This window comes from Anopheles cruzii, chromosome 3 (genome assembly GCF_943734635.1).
Source record: "Anopheles cruzii chromosome 3, idAnoCruzAS_RS32_06, whole genome shotgun sequence".
NCBI classification, from domain to species: domain Eukaryota; kingdom Metazoa; phylum Arthropoda; class Insecta; order Diptera; family Culicidae; genus Anopheles; species Anopheles cruzii.
This window is the reverse complement of record NC_069145.1, coordinates 12,680,024-12,699,248: the sequence shown is the minus strand read 5'-3', so window position 1 is coordinate 12,699,248 and position 19,225 is coordinate 12,680,024. Positions and strand designations below refer to the sequence as shown.

The following is a 19,225-nucleotide window of genomic DNA, read 5'->3' as shown; positions in this document are numbered from 1 at the left end:
AGGCTAATTTGAGGCTCTGTTAGGCGCCTTCCCCTTACATATCCAACCCAGTGTCGATTAACTCGCGCAGTAGAAGGGTTGCGCGGCGAGGCAACAGTCGCAGCAGGTGGCTAAGGAACAGCAGATAGCCCGGAATGCTAAGCTCGAGCTCATTCCGCCGCACGCCCATGATAATGCGTCGGGCTGCCTCGTCCGATTTGATACGCCCGAAGGCGGAAGATATACGCAATCGGATGTCGTTCAGGCAGTGATCGGTGATGATGAACGGATAGATGTGCACCAACGTGGTGTGGATCGTCTGCTGGCACTTTTCAATACGCAGCTCCTCGAGCGTCGACTCGTAAAGACCTTGCACCGCAAACTGCGAAACAGCCAGCGGCATCTGGTGCTTCAATCCACTGACGCCGGCAACCGACGTTAGGAAGACGACGTGTCCGTGGGATGCTTTCTTCATTTTTGGCAAAATTGCTTCCAAGAGCTGGTGTAAAAGCAACGAAAAGAAAGTAAAAGTATTGTGTATCCGTTGTCTCGTTGGATCAGTGCTACTCACCAAGAAATGGGACACAACGCCCACGTTCAGCGTAAACTCGATGGGGGGCGGTTCCGTGACCAGGCTTCGTGCACTGGGAACATTGCAGCAGTGAAACAGCATGCTAACGGTGCCAAAATTGTTCTCGATTGCGGTCACTACACGGCCAACGGCCGCCTTGTTCGTAACATCGCACTCGTATGCGTGCGCCACGCCACCGGATGATTGAATCCGTTTGACCAACAGATCGTTGTCCGCAGTCTTAATGTCAATGCAGGCCACCTTTACGCCTTGTGCCGCCAGCTGCAGCGCGAGATCATAACCAACTCCCCGGCCACTGCCAACGACCTGCAATACCAAAGGAATCGATCGGAAGGAAGTTGGAAGGTTTACGAATGTTTTAGGAAGGTTGCAAGGAAAAAGAATCGTTGCGGAAAGCACTTACGGCGGCTACTTCACCAGCGAGACTCTTAGGTTTCGGTGGCCGCACCAGACGAAACAGCGACTTTAGTAGGGTGAGTAAAAACTGTACCAGAATGACAAACACATCCCAGCAGAAGATCAGCGTGGCGTACAGTCGTAGTATCATCGCGACCGGTTTACGGTGGCATTCAAGCCACTCGGGCAGCCGGCGAAGTGCAGGTGGCGGCTCTTCCGTTGACTACAACGAAACAGATTGTTAAGCACCGTATTACGGCGGTCATTTGTTTCTCAAGCTGATACGAACTTGTTGCTACAGACTGGCGATACACGGTACGCGGCAAGGACACTCGGTGGGCAAAGTAACTACCGTTTACTTACATGCAACCTTCCCATGTACCGATTGCGCATCTTTTGCGGCAATCAAACAATATTTTGATACGAGATAAACTAAAATGTTCGCACACGTTAGCCTTCGACCGTTGGACGAATGAGTGTAAATTAGATTAGAACGCGAACTTTCGATAGTTAAGACGCGGACGCGTTTGACAAAACAACAATAACAGACAGTATGTGGACATTTACCCTGTGGAAATGGAATGAAAAGCAGTCGAATTAATTGAATTATCTCACAATCCAAAGTCCGATCGATAAGCACATTTTTCGTATATTAGAAATCGAACATTTGTCATCGAACGATAACGATAACAACAAACCGGTGTCAAACTCGCGTAACCTATCTGGCAGCACTGCAGAAAAGGTTTGAAATGTTTCATGTTGAACTATTTCACATTAAAAAGTCGGAAATGTTCGGCAAAAAACCGAGGCTAAAAGTCACAAACAAGTTTCATATTTTAATAATTCCAAGACCATAGTGGATCGTTGTGTGGTAAATGACTGTGGCCCGTGATAGGACACTGAAGTGTTGGCTATATTTTGTTTACTTCTTTTGCCAGCTCAAGACATTTATCACCACCAGATATTTCGTGGCTCAATTTCAAATATGGCTTACAAATTGGTTTCAAAATTTATCAATCAGCCTAATCGTTAAATGAGTCTGCCAAATACTTCTTCTGCCTGTGTTTAGCCACGGCCTCATCAGGAGTTTATTAAACGCCCCTCGTATTCCGGCCAGAATTAAATGGTGCTAATCGAATACCAATGTTCTGTATCACTGCCGACATGTTCAACACCGGCAATGGATTGGACTAGAAGGGTGCTGTACGGTTAGCAATAGTTTAGCGTGTTAATGATACCGTTTATTTGCTTGCGCTTTACACGCTTCGGCGGGTGCGTTTCGATTCAACGACTCCGGCCATCCGGCCGGCAGCCACACCGCGCATACCGTCGCCAGCCGCAGAGCACATAATGGCGGTGATGATGTATTTATTCATAATGCTAACAGGGCACTCCGCGTTCCTCCGCCGCCAGTCCGCCCTCCGCCTTTCCTCGTCTAGTTTCGCGCGGGAAATGTGCCCCCGGCATGCGATGTAGCGGGAAGAAAGGCGAGATTTGGTGTGTTTTTCTTCTGCGGCCGAGAAGAATGCTTGAGAATCGGACCTCACCGTTGCGTCGGGGGATGGTTTGGCCATACTTTTCGATGGGGACGGTGGGGAGAGGGGCTGTCCGAACCCTCGGACGGGCCGGAAATTTCCCGACTCGTGTGATTCGTGTGGGCTAATTTCCGTGGGGCGCCCAGAAGAGGGTATCAAGATTGACAGCCGCGCAGGTCCGGTGGAAAATAGTGCTTCTCATCATCAGCCCTGACGGTGGCGGTGGCTGGCCTCTAGCTAGCTAGTGGTCAGGGAGAAAGGAGGTGAGCTCGAGACATAGATCGAGCCGGCGTGCTGGTGGCAGAAAAGCATTATTATACTGAGCATCAGCGTGCGCTCGAATGGGAAAATTTTGGGCCGTTTCATTATCACGAACACATCTTTCACGATCATCAGGTCATAGATCTCCGAGCGCGCCATAACATTTGAAAGTGTACAAATCGATAAGCCGCCGTGACCAATTTGGCCGGGCCGGTCGCTGCGCAGCGAAGATCGGAGCGATGCGCGGTGCCTAGTGTTCGCTATGCTCGATGCTGCGGCCGGCGCCCGCGTACCGCGCCCGGAGAAATCATGCAAATATTACCACTAACAACATAATAACGTTTGTGTGGGCAATTATCTATCGACTTTCGAACGCGACGATCTCGCCGGCGCCAAATCGGCCTCTCGGATCGGTGCTCCGCTGCGTAGGCTCACCTTTTGAACTCCCAAACGAAAGTCTCACCGGTTTTTTGCTGCCGGCAAGGCTGACCAGTCAGGTTGAGGTTCAGTAACATAGTTGTGACCACAACATCAAACGAGATGATGGAGGCGTTTTCCGTTCTTTCACCCAGAATTGTGGCTCCATTGTGGTCTGGGCGAAAGAAAACCCTTTTTCCGGGCCCCTGGCCACGGCCGGTGGTGCGAACAAACATTCATTTCATGGTCGTTGAAGTCGAGGCTCGGAAAAAAGGAGCGTTTTTTCCTCTTTTTCCCTGGCTCGGTACGTCGATTCTTAAGAACCGAGGATTGTATGCTGCTGGCGAGCGAGTTTGGATCGGAAAGAAGCTGACTAATTACGGCTCCCAGTGCTGGCCATGTGTGTGCGGGGCGAAGAAAAATGCACCGTACACACAAAATGGGGTAAAAAAAGATGAGACTTCTGCTCGAAGCTGCGGTTCCTTGTACATAGGAGGACGCAGGTGTAATGATCATGTTGCTCGCTGGAGTATGAATCCACCCAATGGGGGGAACAAAAAACGCCAAACACTTGCTTAATCATATTGCCATGTTTTTGCTGCAGATTTTATCAAGTTCCTGCGTTTTGTGCAGCAGCTAGGGGCGCTTTGTAATTGGGGTTTAATAATTTAAATTAGTTTACAGCAATTACACAATGAGCAATCGTACTACTTTACATATTCATTCTTCTCTCGACATACGGAAAATTCTCTCGCCCGATGATGATCACTAGATCCCGGGTCCAACCCGTTTGCTGCTTTCTCCGGTTCGTGCCTAAGAATCGTGCGGCGAACGAGTGGCAGACCCGAGCAGAGGAGAGCACTTCTCGTGGAGCATAAGGTAAGTATGTATCACTCCGCGGGAGAAGCCACTCGAGCACGGGGGGCCCGAGAGACCGAGCGCACGGAATTGTGTAAGTCGGCTCTTTATCTGCTACGGCACCGAGGTCCCGGCTCCAGTCTTCAGCCGATATTCAACCAGTGCGGACGCACCCGGACTGGAACTTGGTGGAAAGGGAACCCACAAACCACAAAAAAGAAGACCTCCGTGATAGGACAATATCGCAGCATCGAAGTTAGGCATCATCCGAATCAGTGCTCGTTGTAAGGAAGATCTTCTGTCGTGCGTTGAATTGGGTGATGGGCCCGTGAAAGAACCGTAAGCGCTTCTGGCCTAGATTGCCACGTTCGGGCAATGCAGGACCACCGAAGAGATCGCCACCGGCAGTGCTAGTGTCCCCAAGAGAACAGTGGTTGCCCAAAAACCCACAGAGCAGTTTGTAACATAAACATTAGTCCCGAGCCAATAGGGTCTGTGAAGTTGAAAACTTTAAGTTACTGTCGGAGTACACGGTTCGGTTCGACTTCGAGTGGAGCCCAAGATCAGTAATCGAGTTCCAAATCGGCCACGAACAGGCTAACGAACTTGTGGCAGAGTTTGAGTGGAGCGAACCGAGCGGACAAACGAATCACGACGATCCGGATCCCGGAGATCGCGCTCCCTGTCTGCTTCTTCGTCGACACTGGCGACACCAACATAACGGTAAGAATCGAGCCTAGAATCGGCCTGCAACATCACACATTCAAATGGACCTGGATTTGTGGGGCGAAGTGGCTGCCTGGCCTGGCCTGGCCGGCCTGTGGAGCGGAGTTTGTGCGGAGGGCGAAGAAGAAATTTACGAGAAGAAAGTTTCTTCCCTCCCCCCCACACGACTCGTTCCGGGGGCGGCTGCAAGAACTGGAATCTTGATGGCTCGTTGCCTGGTCGGCTGTCCGGCGTTGGTCATCGGGGCGGGCACCGATCAGACGCCCAGCTCTGGAGGGCGTGCGGAAGCTGCGCCCGAGCGCCACGATGGAAGAGGTTGATTTGTTTTCTTTTGTTGCTAAAAGAACCATCTCTTGAGGCGACCAACCACGACCAATTACTTCGATGGTCCCGAAGTAGGTACCGAAGTAGGCCAAAAGTCGTCCCCGGCCGGGCCCGGCGCGACGGTGTGAATGAACTTTTCGCCGTGACTTGGCACGGAAATGAGGACGTCGCGGGGCGGGCTGGGGCGATTCCCGAGAATCGCCTGCCTTGGCTGGGCGAACCGAATGAAGAACTTCGTTTGACTGCCCGCGCGACCCACCTCCTCCGGCCGTGCGAGTGCGTAAAAGGAAACGCGGGGTCCCCAAATTTGGGGGGGCTGGCCCAAACAAGACTTTCATTCTGTTTTTGGATAATACGTCGTTAAATCCGCTTCGCGGTGCGACCAACACCGATGAAAAAAATGAACATCCAATCGACACACTTCCTAATGGTCCACCCGGCCGGGTGGACATAAGAACTCGCCGATGACGACGTCCGGCGTTGTGTGTCCCCGTCCAAGCGGGAGAAGGGTGATCGATTGCAAAAACGTGCCCGAGACGGCGACGGCAAGATTATGGTGACTTCAGATTTCGTCTTCGGCTTTGTCTGGTGTCAATATGGCGACTCAGTGACTTACGAGTAGCGTCAGCGTCAAAAAGAATCCCCTTTTTTGCTGCCACACGATAGTATGCTAATCGAACGACGCGACGCGTTCCGATGGTCGAGGTGAAAGTAGTGACGTCAGACACCCGCGCAGCGCGGCACGGCACGTGAAAGAATTTCAACGCCCCGAACGGCGACGAACCTCGGCTGCTCGATCGATCGCCTCGATCGGTGGACTGTTTGGGGCTCCGGTTCGAATGCCGGATGATTGGCTTGCGTTCCCGATTGGTACTCGCACCACGCGGATTATGAATGCCGCGGGGTCCATTAAAAAGGGCCCGGAAAGTTTCACTCGCCCCCGAACTGGATTGGAACCAATCGGATCCTTTTATCGAATCTCGAGCCACACCTGTAGAACTGGTGAGACGGCGTGGCGTTTAGCATACACCAACCCGTGCTGACCCAGAAACTCAGCTCAGCGCTATTCTCAATTGTCCCACAGCCACCGATGTAATGGCGCAGCCGTGGCTACTGGCTGTGCGCATTCGTTTGCCTCAAACGAACGAAACCACTGTTGTTGGTGCTACCGGAGTAGTCGGAGAAAGTGTAACGCCAGCCCCCGCCAGCCGATGGTGGAAATGTTCTCACGCATCTTGGGTTTGTGGCCGCGATTGTATAAGGCCCCCCCAGCGGGCTGCGCGCGCATCAGATAGACGAAGTGTATCACACTGATTAACCTGAATCCGACGGCGCTGACACTTTTCTGGGTCCCGTGGGTCCCGCGGAAGCCCGCGAATCGGAGAAGGGTGCACCGGAACGAATCGTCGACGCGCAGAACGCACCATTGTTTCGCGCCAACGTAGGCCTGGAAACGATGTCAACTCCACCGCTGCTCACCGTAGCCACCCAGCTTTTGGGTGGATCGCACTCATTGGCGCAAGATGTTGGAGATGCACCCAATTCGTTCTCCGGTCCCGTTTTGGCTTCCTCGTCGGGCGTTGATGGTGTCGGGCGCTGCGGTTCACCGCTGTCTCCCAGCACCGGAAGCACCACCATTTGCTTTCAAGTTATTTGGGGCCTCATCAAAGGCGAACAAGTGAAAGGCTTCCGCCCAAATGACATGACATTTTGGTCGAATGGATTTTCTTCTCCCTTTTTGGCCAAAATTAAATCTTCATTAAACTCGGTACTTGGGGAGGCTTTTTAGATTGGACTTGGCACACACACAGACACACAAACTGGTGCTTCCCGTTGGATGTTATGATGGCAATCCGATGGAGGGTCCCGTAACTGCCAATCTCGGCCATATTTGTTCATCAATAGCCCCAAAAATGAGTTGCACGATTTGATCAGCCGTGTGTGTGAGATGTAGAACCGATACGCAATCTAACCGGTGGGAACATATGCGCCACCCGGCCGCTACCACAGGCCCAGCCGGCCGGCTAGAGCATAAAATTAAATAGAAAAACATCGAAGCATAATATCATAACGGGACTCGGGCGAGAGCGCACGGCCGTGGGCCGTGAGTTCATGAACTTGAAAATGAAACCGATGATGATGATGGTGGCGGGGTCCGCATCATCGTGCGGACCCGTGGCGGACGCTGGCCGATCATCTGTCGTTTCCAATTTTTCATTCCACTCTGCGTTGCGTGTGAAACGGGAACAAACGGTGGAAATGATCCTGTTCAAGGGAGGCAATGCCAAGGGAGGCGCGTCGTTGTGCAACAGACGGGTTTAAGGCCGGCGGCTCCATCGGTTATGGTGGTGACCAAAAGCTCAAGTTCAAGGTGGTACGTCATCTGCTTGACAGAGATGGCTAAAAGGGGAGCAAAACAGAGCGAGAGAGAGAATGGGAGATAGAGAGAACAAGAGAGACATGTTGGACACAAAAATGCAGTTTCCCTCGATCAGGCAGGCGGCGCTCTGTTGAAGCGTTACGATGGGATGCGTTACGCAACGTTACGAACCTGACGCACGCCCATTTAGGGCGTTCTATGGGCTCCGGAGATGGAAGTGGTTCTTGAGACGAGCGAGCAAGCAAAAAGTAGTACACAGTACGGCCGGGAGTGCGCGGCGGGTTTTACAAACATGGCCCACGGCGGGGGGCCTCGCACTCTCCACGCGGTAAACGGTTTCGTACGCGTTTTGTTTACCTTTCGCTCGGCCGCTGGACACGCAGCCCGCCCCTCGGCCCATTAGCTTGGCCCGCGATTTAGGTCAGATCGTTTTACCTTCCTCCTAATATTTTAACGGTGCGCCTGGGAGCGGTGCGCGCCCTGTTTACGGCTGTACCCCGCACCGAGCACCGGTGATGATGAAGCGGTCCTGTTCTGTTTAGGGATTCGCTGGATCGGGGGCTGGCCACTTCGCTGGCCGCTATGTTCTCTTGTGATCATTTCGACGATTTGCCTTTGTTGCCACCGAAACAGAGAGAGAGAGAGAGGTAGAAAATAAACATCCGCCAATCAATCCATTTGCCAGGGGAACCGTTTTAACGGCCCAGAATGAAGTAATTAATGTTGGAGGGCCCGCCGAATGCCTCTCCGTGTGCGTGTGTGTGTGGATGATCGTGCTCTAAATAATTAACACTGCCGGGGTCTATTTGAAGTGTGAACTCGTCGGGTCTGGGTCGGGTGAATGTCCTTAACGGTGTTATCCGCCCAGAAGTGGGTGACATAACGTTGGTCGCTGTGTGAGACTTGCCCCCTAAAACGAAGCGTTGTTACGTTACTTGTGCGTTTGCAGATATGAGGACAATCGTGGTCTGGGCACTGGCCCTAGCGCTCGTGTGCCCGGCAGTGGTCGCGAGGCCCAACCCCGCGGAACAACCGATCTATCTCCGGAGGCGCAGCAACCCGCTCGAGATCGTGGAGGAAAGCGTCGAAGCCAGCGGATCCCACCAGCAGCCAGCGGACGAGACAGGGAACGGCAGCACCGAACGGGTGGCCACCGACACCACCACCAGCGTGGCCAGCCCCGACTCCACGAGCCCCGCGAGCACCTCCGCCAGCGACAGCACGCCCGCCAGCGATCAGCGGCCAACGCATCAACCCAGGTACCAAACTACTAACGCTGAGGGTCTATCTAGTGACAGCTTAATCAAGGAGTTTCTGCTCAAAAATCTGGCCAACCTACAAGACCAGTCACCGCCGGTTCCACCGCCGCAGTCACCGCCGCCGCCGTCGGAGTCGGAGGAGCAAAACACGTTGCGTTCGGTCGGAGCGGGCGGTCTGGAGTACCATCCGCTCGCGCCGGCCTGGGGCAATCCGCCGGAGAAGACGTACGCGTACCCGCTGAACACTCGGTACCCGTCGTCGGGGTCGGTGCCGGTGAGTGGGGACTATGGGGGGAAACGCCGGCCGGTGATCCACAAGATCATCACCAAGTGGTCCGACCGTCCTTCGGACGTGTTTAACGTGGAGTACAGCACACCAGCGGCCACCAACTCGTTGCGTCCGGCTTACTCGACCTTTGCCCTGCGCCCGGTCACTCCGGCGGCGTTGGAGGAGTTTGACCAGAGTGCGCCCCCAGAGTATGGGTTAGGTTCGGGTTCGCCGGAAGTGCTGTCCAACAGCTATCCGGTGGGCGCTGGGGTGTACCAACCGCAGAGCCCCACGTTGATCGCTACCTCCGCGGACAAGCGGAAGCCACCGAAACGCAAGAACCAAATCAAAATCAGTATCCGACCGGCCGGCCTGGGGGGGCCTCGGCCTTCACCGGCCGGCGCCGCTGATCCCGATCGTCCCGACGCGGTGTACTCGGGTGAGGTGGATCCGTACGGGCAGCGGCCCGCCGCTGCCGGCGGTAGCTGGGATCCGTATGATGACGTGGCGGCGAATCCTTATGATGACGCCGCCGGAGACTTGAAGGGTGAAGCGGTGACCGATGCGGTCCCGGGCTGTAATGAAATCAACATCTCCATGGGGAAGCAGGGTTGTAGCGATATTCAGATCGCGATCAACGAGGGCGGGACCAAGCAGGGGTCAGGGGCCACGAAGCTGGGCCCCACGGTGTTAGCGGCCGCTCCCCTGGCGGCAGCGGCCCTCGCCCCAGCGGCCAGTGGCGGTGGTGGGGCAGGGATCGTGGCAAGCGACACGGCGGCGGTGGTGGCATCACCGGGATTCGCACTGGCCGCCCCACTAGCAGCTGTCAACCCGATCATCCCGCCGATCCCTCCCGTCCCGCTGGTGCCCGGTGCGCCGATTCCGAACCTTCTCAACACTCCGATCAGCAACATCGTGAGCAACATCGTCCGGCCACCGGTCCGTATCGGCTCGCTGGGAGGTAACCCGGGGGGCCTGATAGGCAACGGGGTGCAGTTGCAGCAGAACGCAAACAAACACAAACCCAAACCATCGCACGGTGACTCGGGAGGGCTCGGTTCGCTCCTGCCCGATATGTCGCACGCCCTGGTCGGGATGCTGGCGGCCCTGTCCGCCATGACACCGATGAACATAGTCGTCCTCGGACTGACCAGCCTGCCGGTGGTGGCGATGGTGATTGGGACAGTGGCGGCCGGTATGTACATGTACCGGTTCTACTATCCGACTCCGGTCCGGCACTACACCACGACGGTGCTGGTGCACCGGAAGCCGCCCGTTTCGTATCACTGGACAAGGAGACCGGTGGTGCGGCGACCGTACCGGCGGCCTGAGTCCTCGTCGTGGACTGGCGGCGGTTACGTAGAGCAGGGCTGGAACCCGGCGCTGGCCGGCTGGGGCAGCTGGGATCGGCGTCGGATGCGTGTCGAAAGTGTGGTCAGCAATGCCACGTCCGGGCTGCCCGATCCGTACCGCCACTACCGGCCGGCCAGCGATGGGTCCGTCGGGGAGAAGCTACGATGATGATGGGAACTGGGATGAACCGCTTTCGGTGGGGAACTGTGCCAATTAGTCTACAGCAGACAGACAGACAGACGGACCGACGGGTAATGGGGGAAATGAAATGCTCGCAACGCTCCTCCGGCTACGGCGCGGATCGACACGGTCACGGTGGAACGCTGGAACGCAACCTGTGCCGCACCCGGCGGCAGTAGTAGTGTGTAACACCAACCAACCTAGTATTAGTGAATAACCTGCAAACCAAACGCATGACACGCATGATGCATGATGGTAGACCACTTGGTAGCATGAGCATGAGATCCTCCTATAGAGAGTAAACCACTAATTCCTTGTCGCCGAGAAAAGAAATCACTCCCCAGAAATCGCCACTTCACTACGCTTTTCACTCTCGAGCCTCTTTCCTTAAGACCGCTGAATGTGAAAAGCAAAACAAATGTCCAACGCCTACTACGCTCGCCATTACGCTTTTCCATTGATTGCTCTCTGTTCGTGTATGTATGTATGTGTATGTGTATGCATGGTAATGTGTTTAGTGTACTGTTGTAGTGAGGCGCCACACCAATCGAAACATAATTGATTTATTAGCCGCCACCACCAGGTGCAATAGTAGAGTAGTCGTAGTACGTAGTACGTAGAGAACGCGGTAGTAGTATTAGTAGTCGTCAACAACAGTGATGGCGCAGGACCCGCCGCGGGCCTCGCTGATAATCGTAATTTCACCCGGGGCAGCGTAATTAGCGTAACGAACGCAGCCAGCACTGCAGGAGGTCGATGACGTGCGCGCGGATCAATGTGAAAGTGTCCGTTTGACGCGCGCGATGCTCGCTTTCACCCGGCCAAATGTCAAACGGTGCAGTATTTACAATATCTGAGGAAGCGGCACTTTGGCTCCAGATTCCCCCCCGTTAATTGTAGGTATTAGGGTCGTGGATTTAGGATTAGTCAGTGCGGATTAGTGTGCGTCAGGGGTAGTGGCATGCGAAAGGATTACCATATATTGAAATAAAGGATTTCAGATGACTAGACGCAGGATTTCCGGTAGCTGTGCGCTGTTTCGCTTCCTATCTTTCCGGTCCGTGGACCCGCCACTGAACCCAACTCTAGCTGTCTACTAGACTATCCCCCTATCTCTCTCTCTTTCTCTCTCTGTGTAGGCTTAAGGCGTATGTGCATGTGAAATGGGCGCCACTAGGGCGCTCTGCTTGCTGTTACGGAACGATCGTTTGTAGATTATTGCTTGCGCTGTATAATGACGAAAACCTAGAGCCAAGAACGTGACTAACAAATACCAATAAAATGAATTTCTTCTCCGGGTTTCCGGTTCCAGTGTTTCGACCGGAGCACACATTTTAAACAAGAAGTTGTTGTACAAAGCGTTTTACTGTCTAATCGTGTCCCCACCCCTGAGACGAGTTCCCAAAGTTCCTGCATGACTTGGTTGGTGGTGTGTGAATCCGCTCCAAATCCCGGGCCACGGGCAGGCAGTGAAGTAGCGTGCGCGTGTTGCTATAGAACTATACTCTATCTTCCTCTCGTTGCAGCTTCGCGCTCAAGCGGCCGAGCGGCGAGCTGCTGAAGACGAAGATCGGCACGTCGGGCTTCGTGGTGTCGACCAGCACGAAGGTGCTGACCGGCGGCGCACCAGGAAGCGGTGGGCCGGCCCCCAAACCAGCCCGGCCAGCGGAGGGCGAGGGGAAGGCCAACGATCAGCTAACCCTCTTTGATCGCTACACAGGGCACGTCGGCGTAGCGGAACCGCTGACGGACGAGGAGTACCAGAATGAGCTGCACCGGGCCACGGAACGGGCACCGCTGCGGACGACCACCACCCCACGGGAGGGGCTCTCCACGTGGGTGCTGCTGTCGGGCAGTGACACGACGGACGCGAAGGACGATTCGACCAGCCCCAGCAGCAGCAGCACCCGCAAAGCGTCCATCGCGGTGACGTCGTCGACGACGACCCCAAGTACGACAAAGCGCTACCAACCAACGGTCCGGCGGGGACCACTTCCGACCACCACTACCGCGCGCCCGGCGAAAACGACAACCGTGGCGGCCGAGGAGAAAAAGGAGAAGCCTGGCAAGCCGCTGCCGAAGCAGAAAGTAGCCGCCGCCACCACCACACTGAAGCCGGTGGTCATTGTGAAGAAGGCCAAGAAGCCACTTCCGGTGGCACCGGGCACGACGACGACGACCAGCACCACCACCACACCGGCCACAACATCCGCGGCATCGAGCACCACCGAAAAGATGCTGAGTGCCTCCGTTACGGACGCACCCTCCGCTGACGAGTCGATCGAGTCGTCCACATTCCTGATCCTCGAGCCGAAAGACGCCATGTTCGATCTGCCCGAGGACCGTTCACCGACGAAGGTCGCCGCGATGCCGAAGCCCAAGAAGGGCGCCACGCGCAAACCGAACGCCAAACCGGGGACGAAGAAGAAGCCGGGTCAGAAGAAAACGCGCAAACCCGAGATTAAGGATGGCGTCGCGAAACCACCGACCAAGAGCAAGCCGGTGTCGACGCAGATCATCAACTATCTGTCGCGCGAGGTGATGCCGACGGTCGGCGTGGGGTTGGTGGGGCTGGTGATGGCCGCTGGCCTAGCGTCGTACTTCCTGGGCAGCCCGCTCGGGGCGCTCCGGCGTTCGGACGATCGGAAGGACGATCTGTATTACTCGAACTACGAAGAGTACGCCGGGACGCAGGACGGGCAGAACGAAGAGGACGTGTTCGGGAAGCTGATCGCCGGCATGCCGGACCGCTCGTACTACCGCAACGGTGGGGGCAACGTGCGGCGCCGCATAGCCACCAGCCAGCCGGTCCGCACCGGTCACCAATACTACCACGTGCAGCCGTACACCGGTAACAAGTATCCGCACATTACGTACCGCAACCGGGCATACGGGGGGGCCACCGGGCCGGAGATGTACTCCAACATCAATCGGCAGTCGGGCGGTGGCGGATCGGTGGTGCCGGCGCCGGTGATGCCGCAGGCGAAATCCCAGAACAGCCTGGAGTTCCATTACACCCCACCGACACCATACTATCCGCCGAGCCGCGCCGACATGTCGACGCCCGCCGTACGCCCCCCCAGTGCCCCGGTGTACAGCTCCCCGGCCACGACCACGACCGAAGCGGCGGCGGCGGTGGTTCCGGATCACGAGCTAGCCAGTCCCGAGCGGCTGATGGAACCGGCGGACCACGAGATGATGCCCCACCCGGAGGCTTACTCGGCCGAGCACAGCCCCGAGCACCACGCACACTACGTGGTCGGTGGCACCGGTCCCAGCGGATACTCGGACGCCATGCTGGAAATGATTAACGCCGCCTCGATGCCGGAGCACGGACCGCGCAAGAAACGATCGACGTCCGAAGAGTCAGAATCGGATCTGGACAACGAAATCAACGTCGATGACGACGATGACCGGGCGCAGGATGCCGCGACACCGGCGAAGGATGTGGTTCCCGAGACGACCCACGGGGAGGGCGAACCGACGACGGAAGAAATGATGGTGGTGGGCGACGGGCCCCCGGGACACCGTTACACATGGGGCGACTTCATCCGCAACACGGTCGAGCGGAAGGTCGCGATGGGCATTAGCTTCCTGAAGCACGTCACCCAGGACTTCCAGCGGTACCTGAACGGGGTGCAGGATCGGTTCGAGGGCCGTCAGTAGTTGGGCGACCCGTGCCCCGGCCCCGAGCGCGCTTATGAGATTAGGGATAGAGTTCTCCCTGCTGCCGCCGCCGCCGCCGCCGGAGAGCTCTCTTCTGATCTTGTGAGCGCCTGCGAAACGAACGCGGGCATCGAGATATATTTATTTAGCGTGTGTGTGTGTGTTTCAAGCTGCACCGGAAGAGACATCCGAAATCCACGGTCCGCTCACGAGACTCGCGGGTGATCTCTGCATTACTTTTAGGCGCATTTATTTACAGCGGACCGGTGTCCTTTCAAAACTGGAACGGCAACGGGTGTGCCCGGTACCGTGGACGCCGAGGGGACCCCTCGGGCCGGAACCGGAACCGGACTTTTAATATACGAGTATCTATCGCTCATTACGTACTACGGAATAAATAGTTCACACCTCCGTCCGCGAGTGTCGCCTTCTTTTTCATTCGCGTCCTACTTCTTCCTCTTCCGGCCGAGTACCATCGGGGCTAGGATTGCCATCGTTGCGGGCACCATGCCGGCACCGACGGCCGCTAGTACGGCCGTACTATCCTGGGCCGCATCCCGACGGTGCATCACCGAGAAGCCGGCCGTCGTCGTTGGGTTCCTTTTCCGGTGCGGTTTAGTGGCCGCGTCGGCCACAGGCTTCCGCTTCGCACTCTGAGACTGCTGCTGGACCGCCTCTTCGACCGTCTGCGTCGACGAGGACACCTCGATGAGGCCGTTGTGCGAGGTGGTCATGTCCACGGCATTCTTCATCGGCAGCACCGTCAGCTTGACCGACTGGTGGCTGGTGGCGGTGGCCGGTGGCGAGAAGGTGATGGCCCGCTGGCCGTGGCGTCGCTTGGGGTACTGGTAGCCTTTGGTGGTGCTGATCAGCACCCATTCGCCGTTTCCCCGATCCGGGTACGAGCCGGGCCGGACCTTGTGAGGATCTGCCGGCGCAGAGCCGTACGCTGACTGCACCGGCATCGAATGTTGCTGCTGCTCGGTGGCGTACTTCGGGAAGTTGGGCGGACGGCCATCGGTGATAATGTCCCGGTCCCGATGTCCCGCCGTCGGTCCGCTATCGTAAGGATCGACTTGCGGGCCCTGCTGATCGTACCACCGATCGGTTGCCGGCCTAATCCGATCGCCCTCGGGACGCTCGCTGTAGAGCGTCGAAGCAGGACGCCGCCGGTTATACAGAGAGTCCGTGGGAGGAGGGGCGGTCGGATTGGATCCACGGTTGGGCCCAGCTCCCGCACCATAACCGAACTCCTCCGTGTCCGTGGACGATGCGTCGGGCTGGTGGTAGTAACTGGACGACGGGTAGATGGCCGCGATCGGTCGGTATTTGTCCGGGGTCGCTTCCTCACTGTCGTCCCAGTACTGGGCCAACGGCTGGGGACCCTTCGCGGGGCGCTTCTTCGACCCGTCCGGGCTGGCGGCGTGCCATTTGGACACCTTGCTCTCCGACCACGGCACCGCCTCCAGCGTAACCCAGCCATCCTTAACGTTCCACGGGTGGTTCTTATGCTGCTGCTGGTGGTGGTGCGCGGTGTAACCTCCGCCTGAAGCGGGCTCCTGGTACCATCGCTTGTTGAGCCCTCCGCCACCACCCCCCATGGCCATCACGTTCCGCTCGTGAGTCTCGTCGAATATGAGCTCATCCTGTTGCTTCGCTCCGTCGTCCGGGACCTTGTTGTCGGCCGCCATCGGAGGCCAATCCTCCTCCACACGATGGTCGTCATGAGCACGGGTTGGGTCGCCGCTGCTGCTGGTGATCATGCTGATCTCGTTCAGCCGCTGGCGTGTGACCGAATCCGCGTTCTGCAGCTTCTCCGAGTACTCCTTCAGGAACTTGTTCAGCAGCTCGGGCGAGTAGAGCGTTTTGCGTGTTCCGGCGGCGCCCAGCTCGCTGTCACCGCTCGCTGCTGCTGGCCTGCTGACCCGTATGCCCGTGCTGGTCCGGAAGTTGGTGGTCGGGGACGGGTTGGGACGCACCGGGTCAGCTCGACGATCGGCCGAGGCCGGTGGATCGTTCGCCTCGATGATGGTGATCGGTTTCGAGCCCGGCACCGCAATCTCGTAGGTGGTAAAGTTTCTCGACGTCCCCAGCGAGTGTGGAGAGTTGGTGAAGTGGATCGTTTCGCTCCGCGCCCGCCCGAACCAGACGCACCACCACACCACGGCACACCACACGCCCGGCACCATCACTGGAGGTTCTGGGAGGATTCTGTCACTCGTCAGCGTCCGCGTCGTCGTCACAACACAACACAACACACAACGTAGAGGGCTAGGTGAACCAAAACTACGAGCGACAAAGTGGCCTGGCCTGGCCCACGGTCTAATCAATACTGGCACATCGCACCGCGGCAACTGACACGCTCGGGGACGGGCTGGCCTACTAATATAGTTGCGCCTAGCGCGCGCCTGGCTGCGCTGTCAACAGGAACGCCGAAGGCGACGACGCCATTCGACAACCGGGCCCAGCCCTGCCGTGTGTGTGTGTGTGTGTGTGTGGGTCTGCGCCAACTTAACCCACCCAACCCGAAGAGCCTGGCGCCGAGGAGAACGATCGAAGAAAATTGCATCGCAAAAGCCCGAACGGGACGGAGCGCGCGTCGATGACTTGCTCGAACCGCCGCGCCGCGCCGAGCGGATGATGACAAAACGGGAGATTAAAAGAAAATAAGAAAGCTCTCACTTACCAGCGCGGCGGGGACTTGGCGGGGACCTGGCGGGGAGAACTCATTTTCAGGCCCAACCACAGGCGTTCGCGTGAAGGGCGTACCGTGGCGTAAAGGTGAAAGCGCGGGCGATGGAAAACAGAACGTGCCCCCACCCGCCGCCGACGCCGCCAAAGACCCTTCGCCGGTTGGAAGGACCACCGCGTGCCGCGGCTCTAATGCCCGAGAGCTCCCGAAATGGGATCATTCGTTGACCTCCGGCACCGGGCCTGCTTACGACGGCTTACAGAAGGGGCCTGGCGGATTAGGGTCCCAGCCGCGGGGAGTAACTAGAACCGCCGTTCGGTGGACCTCCTTGGAGGGGTCATTTCACGCTTCACCATCCTCCCGTCCCGTTGCGCCATTTCACGCGAAGGTTAATGAATTTATCTCACGAAGTGTCTCGCCAATTGCACTTGCTCTCACTTTTGATTCCGAAGCGTGAACAATTGGGGGGGTCCCTGCCGAAGGGCCCGCGTCATGGAACGGCGGTTTGAATGGTGACAATATTGACTAAACAATTCACTTAACGGCCGAGCCGAGCTGAGTAGTGTGAAGAAAGGAGTTATGCTTTCACTGATATTCGCATAATGTCGCTCCGGTGCGCCGTGCCGCTAATGTTGGCGGTGGTGGCGGTTTGTTTTTTGTCCGCCCCGTAATGACTCCCGCGGCACGTGACGGATGGCCCTTCAGCGCGCGTGCGGTGCTAACTGATTCGAAACGAGGCGACAGACTCGACGGATGATTACGGTACGCGGACGGATGATGGGGATCGTGTGCTGTTGGAAAGTCTACTGAGCAACAATCCCAAAAAGGACAATTTGGGAAAGATTCTCCCTTCATGACTCGAGCACTGCAAGGTTTGAGTGTGAGAAGACCTGGAGAAACAACTGCCGGCACAATTTTTGTCGAATATTTGCGGTGTGAGAATGCATATTTTTCCTTTTTGTTTGAGATTTTCACGACCTCTAGCTCGTGCAGCGTGTACGCTTCGCCAGAGTCCTTCGCAAATTTAGAGTTTCATACCCATTTGCACTTCTATTGCGATCTCTATGAGTTGTGTAAACGATGTTGACCGTCTTTGACCGGGTCCAGGGTGTATTTGTTTTTTGGTCGATACCAATCTTTGTTTACTGCAAGGGCATCGCTTCCAGCGGCAAGCACCAGCGCTTCATTTCCATGTCAACATACCACGTTTTCGTGCAAACACTTCTTCTTGCGCTGATTTTGCGTCGATAATGAACCGGCTGCCTGCGGCCACATATGCTGATGGCCACCTGAGGACCAGTCGCAGGACCTACGCGCGGAGATAACGCAAAGTGGGACTGGGAGCAAGCTAACAACAACAGAGATGTTAGTGCTTTCTTTTAAATTAACCAGTTGTTAGAATACCTCCAGAAAAAAATCCGTTCAAAATTTCTCGCCTAAGAGCCACCGAGAAGGCACCGAGAAAGCACCGAGCTTTCGTCAAGCTCGGAAGCAACGCAAGCTCGTATGAGAAGCATCGCATGCCAGTCTGCGGGTTGCACGCAACACTAGCCAGTTTCTATAATCGTGCTTCCAAGACATGCACCGTAAAAACGCTTCGAATGTGGAACGCTTACAGTGAAGCGTTTTGCGTTCAAAAGTCATTTGGAAACGTTGATGTGCATTTTTCTTTTATATTTTGTTTGCACGACTTATTTTGTGTTAACTTAAAGTAATCAACACGGCCGTCGTCACAATGCTCAGATGGGCACATCAAATAGGGCCTCTTTCTCTGAATCGTGAGAAGACGAAGGTGCCCGTCATTAGCAGCCATCGAGGAGGGCGACAGGGCGCACGAGTGTCAACGTCTGCGATGGGGTGGCATGTGAGTCCAAACAAACAGCTCCGTATCACCGGTGGACATCGTCCTTGCCAGCATGCCGCCCATTGCGCTTCATTGTTCCACTTGTCCCAGGTGCTCTCGGGACAGGAACATTCTTCCAAGAGTACCTACATGGGAAGGGGTTCACCCGATCCCCTGATTGCACCTGGTGCCCTGTGATAGCGGAGTCAGCGCAACTGTTCCATGTTCTACTGCCCGCTGCTCAACCAAGAAAGGGAGTAACTGTTAGATGATGTTAGGCGCTCCCCACTGACCATCTTGGCGAGATACTGCGAAGCCCGGAGAGCTGTAGCCGACCAGTGAATGACGTATGGTTTATATTTATACCTTTGATAATTTAATATACCTGATGGGCTTATAGTCAAAGTTACAATAAATATAACATAATCAATGAAGGGCGATGAACAATCGTTTTCCTGCCGCTCCGGCCAGACCACAACGACCAGCCGGAGGGGAC

At 56.2% G+C, this 19,225-nt stretch overlaps 3 protein-coding genes across 3 annotated transcripts; 1 reads left to right on the top strand and 2 right to left on the bottom strand.

The window, feature by feature from the left end:
• Positions 1-4: 4 nt before the first annotated feature.
• Positions 5-1,184, bottom strand: LOC128273733 (epidermal retinol dehydrogenase 2-like). Its single transcript, XM_053011762.1, has 3 exons — positions 975-1,184; positions 551-877; positions 5-478 (listed from the first exon to the last, which is right to left on the bottom strand). The coding sequence occupies exons 1-3, from the start codon at positions 1,116-1,118 to the stop codon at positions 35-37; spliced, it is 915 nt and encodes a 304-aa protein (XP_052867722.1). The 5' UTR covers positions 1,119-1,184; the 3' UTR covers positions 5-34.
• A 7,235-nt stretch (positions 1,185-8,419) lies between these two features.
• Positions 8,420-14,194, top strand: LOC128269862 (uncharacterized). Its single transcript, XM_053007267.1, has 2 exons — positions 8,420-8,727; positions 12,055-14,194. The coding sequence occupies exons 1-2, from the start codon at positions 8,420-8,422 to the stop codon at positions 14,192-14,194; spliced, it is 2,448 nt and encodes an 815-aa protein (XP_052863227.1).
• A 446-nt stretch (positions 14,195-14,640) lies between these two features.
• On the bottom strand, positions 14,641-16,383 carry LOC128269861 (uncharacterized). The gene has a single exon (XM_053007266.1). The coding sequence runs from the start codon at positions 16,381-16,383 to the stop codon at positions 14,641-14,643; it is 1,743 nt and encodes a 580-aa protein (XP_052863226.1).
• Between the last annotated feature and the right edge of the window lie 2,842 nt (positions 16,384-19,225).